This window comes from Bos grunniens, chromosome 4 (assembly GCF_055505025.1).
Source record: "Bos grunniens cultivar Pamir isolate PY7600 chromosome 4, Bosgru_T2T1.0, whole genome shotgun sequence".
Taxonomy (NCBI): domain Eukaryota; kingdom Metazoa; phylum Chordata; class Mammalia; order Artiodactyla; family Bovidae; genus Bos; species Bos grunniens.
The window spans coordinates 101,200,950-101,216,479 of record NC_141168.1 but is presented as its reverse complement, the minus strand read 5'-3'; the positions used below and the strand labels follow the sequence as shown (position 1 = coordinate 101,216,479).

Sequence of the window (15,530 nt, the reverse complement as noted above, 5' to 3'; positions counted from 1 at the left end):
GCTGGATGGCATCACTGACTCGATGGACGTGAGTCTGAGTAAACTCTGGGAGTTAGTGATGGACAGGGAGGCCTGGCGTACTGTGGTTCATGGGGTCTCAAAGAGTCGGAAACGACTGAGCGACTGAACTGAACTGAAGTTTTCATTAAGAAGAGTTCTAGAATAAAATTAGTTTTCAGATCATCATTTTGTGTATGCTGCTGCTGCTGCTGCTAAGTCGCTTCAGTCGTGTCTGACTCTGTGCGACCCCATAGATGGCAGCCCACCAGGCTCCCCCGTCCCTGGGATTCTCCAGGCAAGAACACTGGAGGGGCTTGCCGTTGCCTTCTCAAATGCATGAAAGTGAAAAGTGAAAGTGAAGTCGCTCAGTCGTGTCCTACTCTTAGCGACCTCACGGACTGCAGCCTACTAGGCTCTTCCGTCCATGGGATTTTCCAGGCAAGAGTACTGGAGTGGGGTGCCATTGCCTTCTCCCATTTTGTGTATAGTGAATTGCAATTTGGTTTCCCATTTATTTTTATTTGATTTCCTATTTATCTACAGGCATTGTCTGAGGGTATTTCCTTGGTACCTTTTCTTGTGGTATTAGAATAACTAACTATTCATACATGTGTCTCTGTCTCTTTGGTTTGCATAAGTTGCTCACTACTTCCTCCAGCTTGGTTACTTGTTAGCAGATAGATCATTTTCACTTTGGTACTTCTCTAAGAATCATTTAACTTTTTTTGAAGTATGACTGACTGTAAGAAATATAATTTACTTGGAATTTATACAGATAATCAACTGCTCCAAACATTTACATGAGCCATATTATTAGATGTTTATGTTCTTGGATAAAATTATTTTGATTCTTAACTATTATTCATTTAGTTGATGTGTACTTTTTATACTTTTGTTGGTGTTGAAAGCGTTATTGATTTTTTTTTTTTGTTTAAACTGAGAATGTTGATGAGCCTGTTTCTCAGTACATTATGTAGTGTTCTTTCTCTTAATTCTTAATAGTAGGTGTAGCTGTGTGTTTGCTTATTAACTGGTTTCTGATATTGTGAATTATGTTACTGATTGCAATAACTTCTTTAATTTTCTGGCAATTTCAGAGCCACATGTGGAGTCTACTACCAATGTGCATGTGACTTTTATGATAAGTATTTTGTTTGTTCAACTTTTTGACGTTGTACCTTATCTAGGCTTTTGGAAGCAAGTAATAGAATACTTAGCTGTGGTAGCCATGTGTTAACTATCTCATGACAGGAGACCTAAACAATAGTAGTTCTGGGGTTGTTTCAGAAGCTCAATGATTAAGTCTTATTTTATTCTTCTATTCTACCAACATCAATATGCTTTTCTTTTTGGTTCCTAACCTTGTTGTCTCATGGTCTCAATATTGCTGGAATAGCTCTAAATAAGCACTGTGTTCTTTCATTATATAATTCAAAACAGAGGAGGAGGGGAGAGGGTTCTCTTATCATTAGGACTGAAAAATTTTCTCATATGTTCACTCCAGTAGATTGTCCCATTATCTCATGTGTCAAAATAGTCATTATGGCTATTGTTAGCAGTGCGTGAATTGGTGAAACCTGACATTTTCCGTTTCTGTCAGAGAAAATGAATTTTACAAAAAGGGAATATGTTGGAAGGGAATGGCTTGGGGAGTCAGCAGCTAACAAACAGTTTGCTACAACCAGCCTAAGAAGTTGGCAGTTTATTTCCTTTCACTGTAGCTCAGCCATATACTTAGATCAAATGAAGTAGTGTTTTTATCACGTATTAAAAGAAGGAAAAGAAGAATCAGTTATTTTGAATAAAAGAAAGAAACAAATGAAAATTTCACCATTTCCATTTTTCCCTTCCTTGCTTCACAGTAGAATTCTGATGTTCTGGCCTTTCTTTTCCCTGGGTTTGATCTGTTACCTGATCTTTGCTTTTTAAGAGTGTCATCCCCTTTCCTTCCAGCCTGCCTCATCATAGTGGAATTGGCTTCTCAGTAGTCCTTCCTTTTCAAGACTTTTTTTCTGATTGTTTTTTTTTGACATTAATATTGGCTTTAGTTTTATAATCTTACACAGAGAACTTTAAGGAATATTCTGTATGTCTGGGTTTCATCTTATTTTTTTCTACTTCGTTTTTCCCTTTGTTTCATTATTCACTCTCACCTTCTAAACACACACACACTACAGTCCTTACTTAGTTTTTAAAATTAATAATTAAAGCTTAATTAAATTATCTTACGCTTTGCATATTTTAATAAGCCACCTCAAATCTTTTTTGAATAAATAAAAAATAACCTGTAGGATAAAAACACACCAGTTCTGTTTTTATTTTTTATTTATTTATTTTTACCAGTTCTGTTTTTAATAAAGAGTTTATATCATTATTTTTCAGTTAACTTTGTGAGTTTTGTGTCAGTGTCTAAATTTGATGTCTACCATAAGACCGTATTTTTATCTGCTTATAAACCGCAATTAAAAATAATGAATTTGGGATGGTGTGACTATATGTAAGGAAATAATAAAATATAATAAATGCAAATGGATAATTCCTATGTGCAGAGCTGATTATTAGGACTTTTCCTATATAAACATATATTGCATAAGTTGAACTTTAGGCTGCCAAATAAATTAACATAGGTTTTCTTTTTGTTTTAACAGATATGGTTAAAAAATGAAAAGTAGAATTGAATACTTTAAAGTATTATATAATCATTAAATCATATGTATTTTCCTGCCAGAAAGAAATATTAATGTCAGATTTTAATGAGCTTAATGTAAATAGTTAATACCTAATGTTTTTGTAGAATCTGATGCCAAAGGATAATTTTACTTTCATAAAGTGTTATTTTTCTGTTAGCTAGATTAGTATTAATTTTTTATATAAAAGATATAGATAAGGATAATATTCTAATGATGGGTAAAGAAACTGCTTTATTTTTTTAATAAATATAATTCACATAAAATTCTTATTAGATTGGTTTTAGACCACCATATTTTGTATATAATATGTATGAGTTTTAAGAATTGTCATAAAAGTGAAAAGTGAACAAGTGATAAATGCTAAAAATGGGGGAAAAAGAGACCTTTAAAAATGAGATCAAATTGAATACAGATTCTTAGAATAAGATCTCAATAAAGTTAAGTTGGTTACTTTCAGTTTTTATAGGAAAGGGTACTAAACAGCTGTACATATGGTTTTGTTTATGGTTCAGAAAATATGTACATTGTGAAATTTTTCTTTTTTGGTATCTAGACGCGAGTCATTTGTGCATTAGTGTATTAGTGTAGTGTTAGTTGCTCAGTTGTGTCCAACTCTTTGCGACCCCATGGACCATGGCCCACAGTCTCCTCCGTCTATGGAATTCTTCAGGCAAGAACACTGCAGTGGGTTACCATTTCCTTCTCAAGCATTTGGGCATTGAATTTGCATGAAAAGTTTTCATCTGTAAAAGGTTCTAGAAATTTCAAGTACTAGATTCAAGAAATTAAGAAATCTTGCTTAGATTTATTGTTTTTATCCTTTGGTCTTCATCTTCTGGGAGTTTCAGACTTGAGTACAAGACTCCTTAAAAAGTAAACTAAAACTGTGTGTTAAATAGTTAATCATATAGTGTTTGCAAAGGCATCACAGTTGAGGGCTGAATTATATAACTCAGCAAGCATTTGTGGAACGTGACTGTCAGGAGTAAGTCTTTATCAAATTCATGTTCTAAAACTGAGTTGTTTTGTTAGGAGTGACCTAAACTTTGTTTACAAACAGTGAAATTTATATTCAAACATAACTTCATAGTACTCAGTTCACATCAGTCAGTCATGATTGAGGGCCTATTCATATGTGCAACAGACACTATAAACTCTAGGTTTGGGGGTGGAGGAGTTTGTCAGGGAGCATAAAAATAGCTTTAAGTCATGTGGATGGGGTTAGATAGTAAACACAATGAAATGTTAAAAAGTCTTACAAGACAACATTAAAAGATGTCACAGGTGCCTCTGATGGACAAGAAGTGCTGTAAATACAGAAATAAGAAGATTGCCTAGAAGAATCAGAAACTTCAGTGGACCTTCTTGGCCTATATATCTCTTGCTGCTGCTGCTGCTGCTGCTAAGTCGCTTCAGTCGTGTCTGACTCTGTGTGACCCCAGAGATAGCAGCCCACCAGGCTCCCTGTCCCTTTGAACTATTTAAGGATTACAGATTAATGCTTTTTACTGTCATTCATTCAGCATATTTATTCAACAGGTATATTGAGCTACTGTGTATTAGGCTTTGCTGTGGAGCCTATAGAGATTAACATTGAACAAAATAAACTGTTCTTAAGGTAGCTTACATTTGAGTGGCAGGTTGGGAGAGGACAGATAGTGAAAAAGTTTACCAGAAAATACCAATACTTTTGAGACAAACGAGTAATCACTTCTCTGTCTCCCAGACTTAAGGGTTTATCCTCAACTCACTGCTATATTGTGATACGTATTATGAAGAAATACAAAGCAGGGTAAAGTACGTACGGACTAAGGGAAGTAGGACAGTACTGTTTTATATGGGGAGATCAGAGGTGGGCTCTCTAAGAAGGCGACATTTTGTGGAAAAAATGTAAGGAAAATGGTAGGGAGCTTATGTTTATTTGAGAGGAGAGCGTTACAGGCAGGGGGAACAGAATATAGAGGCTCTGAGGTAGAAACATGCTTGGTTTGAGGACCAAGAAGAACTGGTATGGCTGATACAGAGGTGGGGGCTGGTGTGTGGTAAGAGGAGAGGAAGGAGGTCATAGAGGCAGCTACATCATGTAGGGACTGGAAGAACATGAGAATGACTTTGGATTTACACTCTTGAGTGAGATGGAAAGCCATCAGATTTGCATAGAGAACATGTGAGTCAACTGATGTTTAGAAGGACCACCCTGATGGTTGTGTTCAGTATAGACTATAGAGAGGCGAAGGTGAAAGTAGAGAGAACAAATAAAATGGTTTAAGGTTTTAAGGATAGAGGTAATAAGAAATGACAGATTTTGTAGATATCTGTTGAGAGATTGTTGAGTAAACAGAGAGAGAGAGAGGAAAAGGGTGATTTCTCTTTAGCCTGAACTTCTAGTTCAGTCGCTCAGTCATGTCTGACTCTGACACCAGAGAATGCAGCACACCATGCTTCCCTGTCCGTCACCAACTCCCGGAGCTTGCTCAAACTCGTGTCCATCGAGTCGGTGATACAATCCAACCATCTCGTCTTCTGTCATCCCCTTCTTCTCCTGCTTTCAATCTTTCCCAGCATCAGAGTCTTTTCCAGTGAGTCAGTTCTTCGCGTCAGGTGGCCACAGTATTGGAGCTTCAACTTCAGCATCAGTCCTTCCAATGAATAATCAGGACTGGTTTCCTTTAGGTTTGACTGTTTTGATCTCCTTGCTGTCCAAGGGACTCTCAAAAGTCTTTGCCAACACCACAGTTCAAAAGCATCAATTCTTTGTCGCTCAGCTTTCTTTATAGTCCAACTCTCACATCCGTACATGACTACTGGAAAAACAATAGCTTTGACTAGACGGACCTTTGTCAGTAAAGTACTCTCTGCTTTTTAATATGCTGTCTAGGTTGGTCATAGCTTTCCTTCCAAGAAGCAAGCATCTTTTAATTTCATGGCTGCAGTCACCATCTGCAGTGATTTTGGAGCCCAAGAATATAAAGTCTGTCACTATTTTCATTGTTTTCCCATCTATTTGCCACAAAGTGATGGGACAGGATGCCATGATGATTTTCAAATGTTGAGTTTTAAGTCAGCTTTTTCACTTTCCTTTTTCACTTTCATCAGGAGGCTCTTGTGGAGCTTCTAGTAGAGTGGAGTTATGGTTTACTGAGGTAGAAAAGATTTATTGAAAGATTATTAAATCTGCAGGAAGAGCAGATTTATTGCAGGAGAGAAGGAAATTGAGGACAGTTTTGGACATGTTGAGTTCAAAACGCCTATTAGGCCTGTAAGTGGAGACATCAGGTAGGTAGGTGACTATCAGAATCTGAAGTTTAGGGAAGCAATCAAGGCTAAAGATACAGATTTGGGAGTGTCAGGGTATAGATAGTATTTATGGTGAGATGACTAGGTGAAATTACTTAGAGTATAAGAGGAGAAGGAGATGGGAAGAGTTCTGATGACAGTCATAGGGCTACCTCGGCATTCAACAATCCCAAATTGAAATTTGGGAAAGTAAGGCGAAATCTACCAAGGAGTCTGAGGCAGAGTTATTAGTGAGGTTAAAAAAAAAAAAAAAAACAAAGACAAGTGTTTCAAAGAGAGAGTAAACAAGTTGTGTCAAAGGAATAAGGTTAAGACTGAGAAGTGACCATTGGGTTTGTCAAAATGAAGGTCAGTTTTGACTTGAGAGGAGCTACTAGAGAAGTTGAGACTAGTTGAAAACTTAGGAGTGGAACAGAGTTAAGACAGCTATATGGGCAGGGCTTTAGATTTTTCCTTTTAAGGGGGACTTTGAAGTGACCTACAAATGAGAGCCCAGGGAATGTCTTTTAAGTATTTTTAAAGGATATTACAGTGTTTTTAGTATGCCAGTAGAGAGAAAAAAATGTGCAGGAGGTAGAATTGCTGTAGGGAAGATGGGGTGGAATTAATTGCAACTGAAGGTCAGCCTTAGATAGGAACATTGGGCAGTTTATCTCCGGTAACAGGAGATTAGTCAGAGGATATGTGTAGACATGCAGATAGGTTGAGGTATGCAGTGACTGGAGGTTGTGGAAGTTCTCATTTAATTGCTTTTCTCCTCTCTTCAAAACCTCTCCAGTGGAATAAATAAGGCCATCATCTGCAAGTTAAGAATAGAGAGGAGATACTGAAAGTTTGAGAGATGAAGCTGTTCAGTGATTATCTATAAAAATGGAATGGAAATTAATCTGGGAATGTGTTCAGATGCTCTGATGTAGGTTAAAATAGGGGAAGAGTTGGGTTTACCTTGCTTTAGGTTTTGTCAAGTGAAGCTAGATGAGGAAGAGAGGAACAAGTGAAGAGAGGACTGCAAACAAGGAGTTAATTGATGGGCCATGAAATAATCAGGTAAAGAGGGCAATCATGTGTATGGGACTCTGGGGCAGTCAGAGGATAAAAGTCTGTACATTGGAGATCTGAAAGGTATTAAAAACTTGTTTGAGTCTGAAAAGAAGTGATCAGGAAAGATAAAAGATAATGCTCAGAGAATACTTGAGAAATTGCATTATGGAAAGAGTTCAGAATCTAGGTACAGTCATAGGAATTAAATGGCTGAGGTGAGGTGGAAACAGATGGTGTTGTAACTGAGAAGATAAACATGTTATGCTCCTAACTCATGATAGTATTTACACTTTTCTTATTTCAATAAACAGTTTTATGCAGATACCAATAAAACCTCTCTACTTTTCTTAAAAATACTTCATTTTTACAAGTGCCAGTTGGGTCTCAATGTACAAGATTCCTAATAGTTTCTTTCAGCTTATAGTCCTTTGAACTGTTGAATCAGTATTAGTCAGGGAGCTTTGTTTGGAATAAATTGTTTTGGTTTTAAGATTCTAGAACAAATCGTGAAATTCAGAGGTCCACAAGCTAAATGTGACCTGTAGATACATTTTGTATGATAAGAATAGTGCAATAAAAAGATAACTTGAGTTGATGGGGCATTCCAGTTTGTCACGGGTCCCCACCATTTACCCCACATTCCGCTTTTCCCCCTACTTCCATCATTATTTTTGTCTTATAACTTCCCAGCATCTTTACATCCTTTTACTCATTTATGTTTACTGTTAACTGTTTCTCAAGGCATTCACATTTAGAACTCTTTGCCTTAGACCTACTGAAACGCAATCTCCAGAGCTGGGATTTTGTTGTTTCTATTTGGAAATGTCCTTAAGTAAATCTGATGACAGACAGTGGTTGAAAAAGACAGCTTTTACTTACTAGCAGTGGATCTTGGTCAGCAACTTAACCTCTCTTGTTTTCAGTTTTCTATCCATAAAGTTGATATTAAAATAATAGAACTTACCTCATGTGGTAGTGATGAGAGATAAATGAGACAGTATGAAAACAGGCACTAAGCCTGGTACATGGTAAATGTTTAGAAAATTTTTTTCCCTTTCCATTTTCTACTGGGAATAGGATCTTGAAAGTTTCTCTAGGCAAGTTGAGGGGATAGTCCAAGTCAACCAGATTATTAATTAGCACACTATTTTGAATGGTTTAATAGAATTGAATAGCCAGTAACTTGAACAAGGAAGACGTTATGGTCTTTCTATGATTCCAGATTGATTTTATGTTCAGGGGAGTTTGGTTCCAGGGACCAGGTGCCTCTTACTTATTGCTTCATATTCCTTTAGTTTGTTGTACTTTCTCGCGTGGTCAGAGATGGTTTATCACCACCTTGCCTGGGTTGTACCCCATTGGTAGGAAGGAAGAGAAGGTGAAGAGTGGACATTTCCTATCAAGGGTCTGGTTAAGAAATTTCATAAACTTCATTGGCTGGAACTTATCATATGGCCATACTCAGCTGCTGAGGGTCTGGATAGAAATTTTCTAGCAAGGTCATCATATATCCAGAAACTCAGAAAGATTCTACTACTAAGGGGAAAAAGATGAGGATAGATGTTAATGGATAGTGGTTGCTTGGTGTATCTGTTTCATTCTCTAAAAAAAATTAATCCCTTGGTCTTGATAGCCTTAGATTTAGGATTTATTGTCCCCAATCCCCAGTCATGAAACAAAAGAAAAATTACTTGGGCTACTTCATCCTTTTCATGTGTCTTTTTGACCAGAAATGACTGGTCTTTTCATTAGGTCAGAGTCTTGGTTCTAATGCTTAACTGACCTATGCAAGCATGAATCCTATCTCTGATATCTCAATTTCAACATTACCTACTACTTTAAGACAGTAGAATGGTTCTTGAGATCATTTTGACTATAGTTCAATATATTCTTTATTTCCACTTAGTCTCTTCTATTGCCAGCATGTGTAGAGCACGTTGTGAGAAAGCAGCTGTGTATGAGTGTGAATGAGAGAGAGAGAGAGAGAGAGAGAGAGAGAGAGAGAATCCAGTCTCCTTTCTACATTTTTAAAATTTATTTCTGTACCTATATGAAGTAATTATTATTAAAGCTGTTTTGTTAATGAGTTAACAGAGACCCAGAGATAATTAGCAACTTGTTTAAAGCCACAAAAATCTTTAATTGGTGGGGCCAGGTTTTATTGTCCAAGTTTTTATATATCCAGATTCTCTAATTACAATATTCACAGTGCTATATTGTAACATCTGTGGATATCATACTAAAAAGTTGCGTTATATACTTTGATGTTTTTAATGTTAAGGACACTTTGGTTTTACTATATGATGATTTTTCTTTTTGTACTTCTCATTTGTTTCTACTTTTGTTAGCATCATCAGTTCTCTTTGGGTTGTAAAACCCCACCTTACTAAGAGACTCTAACGTAACTCAGGTAAAAACCGTATGAGCAGCTTATCTGTTTTTCTCTTTGGGACAGACCTGAAGAATGAACTACTTGTTACTTTGCTGGCTAGTCACATTGCAGAATGCTTTTTTTTTGCCTACATATTTACAATTTTTTCCTATTTTTGATAGTAGATTTCCTTTTATGTTTTTGTATCCTATTATTTATGAATATGTACCCATTAAGGTAGTACCATAAAATGAGACTGTGAGACGGCTGTGTTTCCATTTGAGGTTTTAGAATTTTGTAAAGAGTTAAAGAGAATATCTGAAGTGTTTTATTGACAAGGCCTGGCCTTTTTTTTTAAACATCTTATTTTGTATTAGGGTATAGCTGATAAACAAACAATACTGTGATAATTTCTGGTAAACAGTGAAGGGACTCAGCCATACATATATGTGTATCCATTCTCCCCTAAACTCCCCTTCCATAAGGCCTGGCCTTCTTAATCTAGTTTTTTCCCAGGAAGAGTTTGCCTGTGCATTTCCCGTCAGTTAGAAATGCCCTATTGTTGACTAGTCTTATATTTTCTAGATATGTTGTTGTTTTATAATATTAATCTATGTATTAATAACTTTAATGATGGTTTCTACCTATGCCTATTAATATCTTATTTGTTTTAAACAGTGATTTTTTTTTAGGTAACAAGTATAACTTAATGTAATGCCTAAGTTTTGATTTCAGTATTTTTTAAATCCACAAGGCTGTATAAAGAAAAAAAATTGTTAATTTGAATTTGGTATATAGATTAAGTTCCTAAAGCAGCGATTTTTATCATTATATATAAAACTTAATTTTGTAATTTATTTTTAGGAATAACCAGCACTGTGGTATATTCTTCAGAAAGGAAATATTATCTCTTACGGCTTTTTTTAAAATGGCCCTTTGGAGTAAAAGTGTTCATTTCCCCCTCTCTGTTTTTTTATATAGGATATAGCAGATCCATTTTTTGCTTATTGTAAGCAACATGCAGATAGGTTAGACAGAAAGTGGAAGAGAAAAAACTACTTGGCTCTACAATCCTATTGTAAAATGTCTTTACAAGAGAGAGAGAAGCAGTTATCACCAGAAGCACAGGTATGAGACTCATTCCAAAACTTGTGTTTTTTTTCTTGCAAGGGTATGGATTTCAGGGAATTCCCTGGTGGTTCTGTGGTTAGGACTCTGTGTTCTTACTGCTGAGGGCTCCAGTTTGATCCCTGGTAACAGAGCTAAGATCCCACAAGCTGTATAGCCTGGCCAAAAAAAAGAAGTTAGAAATTTAAGATCTCATGCATCTTTGATATATGATGTATAATTGTGAAATTTGGTTAGTGTAATTGTGAAATTATCTAGAAAGTGGACTGTCATTAAGGTAAACGGAGAGTATAGTTTGTGGTTGAATACATTACTCATCATCTAGTCTCAACAAAGCAGTCATTTATAAAACATGTTTCTAATCCATTAAAGAATGTGGCTTAGTGGAAATTATTCTGTCAGTGCAATATGTTGACCACATCTTTTTTTCAGTCTGTTCTAAGATTCATATGTGCAAAGACTTTGATTAGTTTGCCTGTCATGAAATATATTTGTATGTAAATTAAGTAAATTTATGAAGGCTAGTACAAGGCTAGTTGAGAAACCTCAGCTTAATTATACTAGTTTTTGACAACTAATCATAGGCTAGGGCAGTTGTTAACTAGGGGTAGACCTAATTTATCATAAGCCAAGAATTATGCTGTGGATATTAAGGACTGTGGATAGATATAATTTGCCTCAATAGAGGAACTTCTGATCATCCTTACTCTTGCTAAGTATGGAAATAAAAATCATAAGTATGTTCCACTTTAATATCTTTTAAAATTTGTGTACGTTTCTTTTATAGGCAAGGATCAATGCCCGGCTTCAGCAGTATCGTGCCAAAGCAGAACTAGCTCGATCCACCAGACCCCAGGCCTGGGTTCCGAGGGAAAAATTGCCCAGACCACTCACTAGCAGTGCTTCAGCCATTCGCAAACTTATGCGGAAAGCAGAACTCATGGGAATCAGTACAGATATCTTCCCAGTGGACAATTCAGATACTAGTTCTAGTGTGGATGGAAGGAGAAAGCATAAGCAACCTGCTCTCACTGCTGATTTTGTGAATTATTATTTCGGTCAGTATAGGCCCTGATGCATGCACGTTTTCATTGAGAACAGTTTGCTGATAGAAATATTTGATACACTGTCAATGTTTAGAAATTTACTAGTCTTGCTACATATATCAAGTATGTTTATTTTCCTAATAAATTGTGGATTGTTGTAAAATGCTAATTTAATGTATTTGTGAGTAGAGTTAAAAGTGTCTAGGTTTATCCATGTGGTCCTCTCTATGGCTAGCTTCTTCCTTTGTGTATTTTGTATATCAGCTTTTATTTTCTTCTAAACTAAAATTGGATATTTAATTTAACTAGAGAGAAATATGCGCATGATTCAAATTCAGGAGAATATGGCTGAACAAAAGAATATAAAGGATAAATTAGAGAATGAACAAGAAAAGCTTCATGTGGAATATAATAAGGTAAAACAAACAACGTAATGTAATTACATCTTACTGATGATTCCTTATGTTTCATTTTGAAATTCCTCTGGAGTTTCTACGACTTGTCTGTAATTCTGACCCCTCGTTATCTTCATTACCGTCACTAACACTGAGTACTTTCTATGTGCCAGGCACAGTTTTGAGCATTTTTACTTGTGTTAACTCATCTCATTCTCACTTCAGCTTTATAATGTGGCTTATGATTTCTGCTCCCTTTTTCAGAAGCGTAAACTGAATCCTAAACAGGTGAAGTAATTTGCCCAGGTTCGCAAAGGTAGTCAAGGCATAGAGTTGGGGTTTGAGGCCCAAGTCTGACTCCATTTATCTTTCTAAGTTATAGAAAACTTTAAAACTTACTTTTGAATTACTGTTTTTCTTAAATTGTTTTGTTACTTTTGATAAAAAAATCTCCTGATTAAAATTTCTCTTCTATATCTTCATTCTAAAGATGAAGAAGTTCATGAAGAAATGTATAAAAGCAAGTTGTGACTAAATGTGAGATAATAAGTAACATAAGAAAAATCTGGATTGACTTTTGTTTCTTTTGGCTGTGCTGGGTCATCTTTGGGTACGAGGGCTCAGTAATGCGGCATGTAGGCTTCTCTAGTTGCAGAGCTCAGGCTCACTTGACCTGAGGCATGTAAGATCTTAATTCTCCAACCAGAGATCAAATCTGCGTCCCCTTCATTGAAAGGCAGATTCTTAACCACTGGACCGCAGGGAGGTCCCCAGGATTGACTTATTGATATATATCATTTTCTTGTTGGAAAAATGGTGGGAGTGCACTTTGATACACTCATAAGGGTTAATTAGTGTGTCTGTGAAATTATATAGTAAACTATTATAGAATATGTAAGTATCATTATTAGTAAAATGCTAACATAAAATGTTTACTTTTTGTTGGTGCTTCTTAAGTAGTTGGAGACTTTCATTTTTCAGTGTATTGTGACTTGAATGTGTTAAATGTATGTGGAATAGAAATGTAGATATTTTGGACATTGATAAATTATTTACATTTTCAAATATGTTACTGAATATTGTAATGGTCTACTAATTTGAATTGTTCACATTATAGCTCTGTGAATCTTTGGAAGAACTACAAAACATGAATGGAAAACTTCGAAGTGAAGGACAAGGAATATGGGCCTTACTAGGCAGAATCACAGGGCAGGTTAGTTTCTTTCCAATTGCTCTCTCTTTCTCTTCTTGCTTTCTGTATGATTTCAAAGATTGGATCTCTAATACAACTGTCACTTCACTAACTGAAGAATTCTGTTTAATCAGGGCCAACTAATCCTCTGGGATAATGGTGTCTGCCTGAAATGCATCTAGAGCTTTGCAAGCTGCCTACTGAGAACTTGTAGCTTAATATGGTTGTTTTAACAGCTATCTTGTTTGCAAAATTTTTTCATTTGCTCTAACTGATTGACCTGTCATTTGTGATGAAGCTAAGATTTGAAGCATGAGTTACTCCTACCATATTCTTCTGCCTCTATGCAGCGGTTTTAGATTCCTTGCCACATTTCTTCTGTCCTATTCTTGTGCTATAAGTAGTTGTTGTTTTTTTTAATGGGGGAAATGTAAAAGGAAAACTGGAATTTTTTTTCATGTTGATGGGTTTTGAACTTATAAGGAATGGTTTTTGAAATTTAATGTTAAAGTGTAGTTTTTCCCTTCATTAGTTTTATTTTAATTATGAAAGAAATTACTTTATCCTTGAACATATTGAGCCTATTAAAGTTCTTGGTATTGTAAAGAACAATCATTGCCAAATGGATTTCTTTGAATGCTTTTTTTAGTACTGTGTATTTAATTCTTAAATTAATAATTCATTTGAATAATTTAAGTTATTTTTTTAAGGATAATGGAGACTCGCTGTGGTCTTTTCACCATGGAAATAGTTTTATTTGTGAAGGAAGGTTTTTAAAGAACAGATATTTTTTGTGGTACTTATTTTAAAGGTTTATAAAGAGCCAAATTCATTATATAGCTTGTGTGGACACATTATTTTAGAAAGTAATACATACTGATATGTATTATGCCATGCTAGCTTTGAAGATGCTTCTTTTGTGAAAAGGGTGTATGTGGCATATAGTATAATGAATAACATAAGAGGTGAGGATGAGTAGTTATGTATGCACAGTTGACCTTTGTTTCTATTGATAGGCTGTTGGTGAATATTTGGAAGATTATAGTGTTTTATATTTTATATTTAGTGAAATTAATATTGAATACAAGCCTATTAGTTTATTTGGCAAGCTAGCATTATCTTTTGGCCAGATTTGCAAGTTTGTCTCATAAGAATCTATTTAGTATAAGTTATGAAAGAGCAATTTAATTTATTAAATCACTTGAAACAGAAGCACGTGCATTTCTGTGTGCAAATGTAAAATACACAGGAGAAGTAGAATTCGTTTGTACCACTTGCAGGACACTTTTTTTCCGGTTGGTTGAACTGATGCGGGCCCACTGGGCCACTGAGAAATGACTTTGATAGATGGTTGCTGTCTGAGAAGCTAGTATACTACAGATTAGTAGAGACCCAAAGAGAATCTAATTCACTTTGTGAAGAGTTTGGTCCAATAAGATAATTTTTCTAATTAACCTTTGGAGCACCAGTGTAGCTGTGGTGTTTAAGAAAATAAACGGCCTCAATACTCTTTTTGTCGTGTGGTTTTTTTTTTTTTTTTTTTTTCAAGTTCTTGAATTCTTGTCCTTGTCTTTCACTTTTAAAGCTAAAGTAGGAGTTTAATTTTCACAATGTTTTAGTGGTCCAGAGAAAATTGGTGAAAGTATGTAATTATAGGCTTCTCACAGCAGTGACTATGAGACAAAAACTCATTTTAGTCCTTTTTGCCAGTGTAAAAGCTTTAAAACATTTCCCCCTCAAGATCCTAGCATATTAGTTGACTTGAACGGCACATAAAGAAAAATGTTGCTTTATATTTTTTCTCTGAAAACAAAATAAACTGCATTTGTTCAAATCAATAGAAGTTGAACATACCGGCAATTTTGCGAGCACCCAAGGAGAGAAAACCAAGTAAAAAAGAAGGGGGCACACAAAAGGCGTCTACTCTTCCTGCAGTACTTTATAGGCAAGTAATGAAATTTTGACAGATTAATACAGTATATTTTTAAATGAATACTTTTTAGTAGCAAGATGCTTTAAATATTTGTGAATGAATTATGTTTATATCAGAATTTAAAGTCAAATGTGTTTGAAGTTCATTTTATTAATACCTTCATCAAAAATACTTCCCAGACTGAATGATGATAGGATAGAGTCGCTCCTCTTTTAATGAAAAATCACTTTTTGTATACTTTAAGTAACTGGGGTTATATGTGCACAAACTCCATGGAAACCCCTCTTTAGAGAATTAGAAAGTGAGTTTTAAGTAAGGTACGTGATTATTTTCTTAAATAGTTAAAACAGTGTGTTAGATAAATGGACATTTATATTTTATTTTGCTGGAGTGAGTTTTAGAGGTTTACATGTGTTTTTAGGTAGTGTTGGATATTA

At 35.3% G+C, this 15,530-nt stretch overlaps 1 protein-coding gene across 18 annotated transcripts in view; it reads left to right on the top strand.

Annotated features, from left to right (window-relative positions):
- The window catches only part of PHF14 (PHD finger protein 14), a 188,536-nt gene that overhangs the window by 47,074 nt on the left and 125,932 nt on the right, over nucleotides 1–15,530 (top strand). For all 18 annotated transcript variants that reach the window (XR_015162946.1, XR_015162947.1, XR_015162942.1 and 15 more), the window contains 5 exons: nucleotides 10,381–10,527; nucleotides 11,315–11,585; nucleotides 11,883–11,989; nucleotides 13,086–13,181; nucleotides 15,002–15,105. Coding sequence is in view for 11 of the 18 variants with exons in the window: in XM_086397622.1 (XP_086253748.1) it covers nucleotides 10,381–10,527; nucleotides 11,315–11,585; nucleotides 11,883–11,989; nucleotides 13,086–13,181; nucleotides 15,002–15,105 (725 nt within the window). In the remaining 7 variants the exon portion in view is untranslated. The remainder of the gene's footprint in view (nucleotides 1–10,380; nucleotides 10,528–11,314; nucleotides 11,586–11,882; nucleotides 11,990–13,085; nucleotides 13,182–15,001; nucleotides 15,106–15,530) is intronic.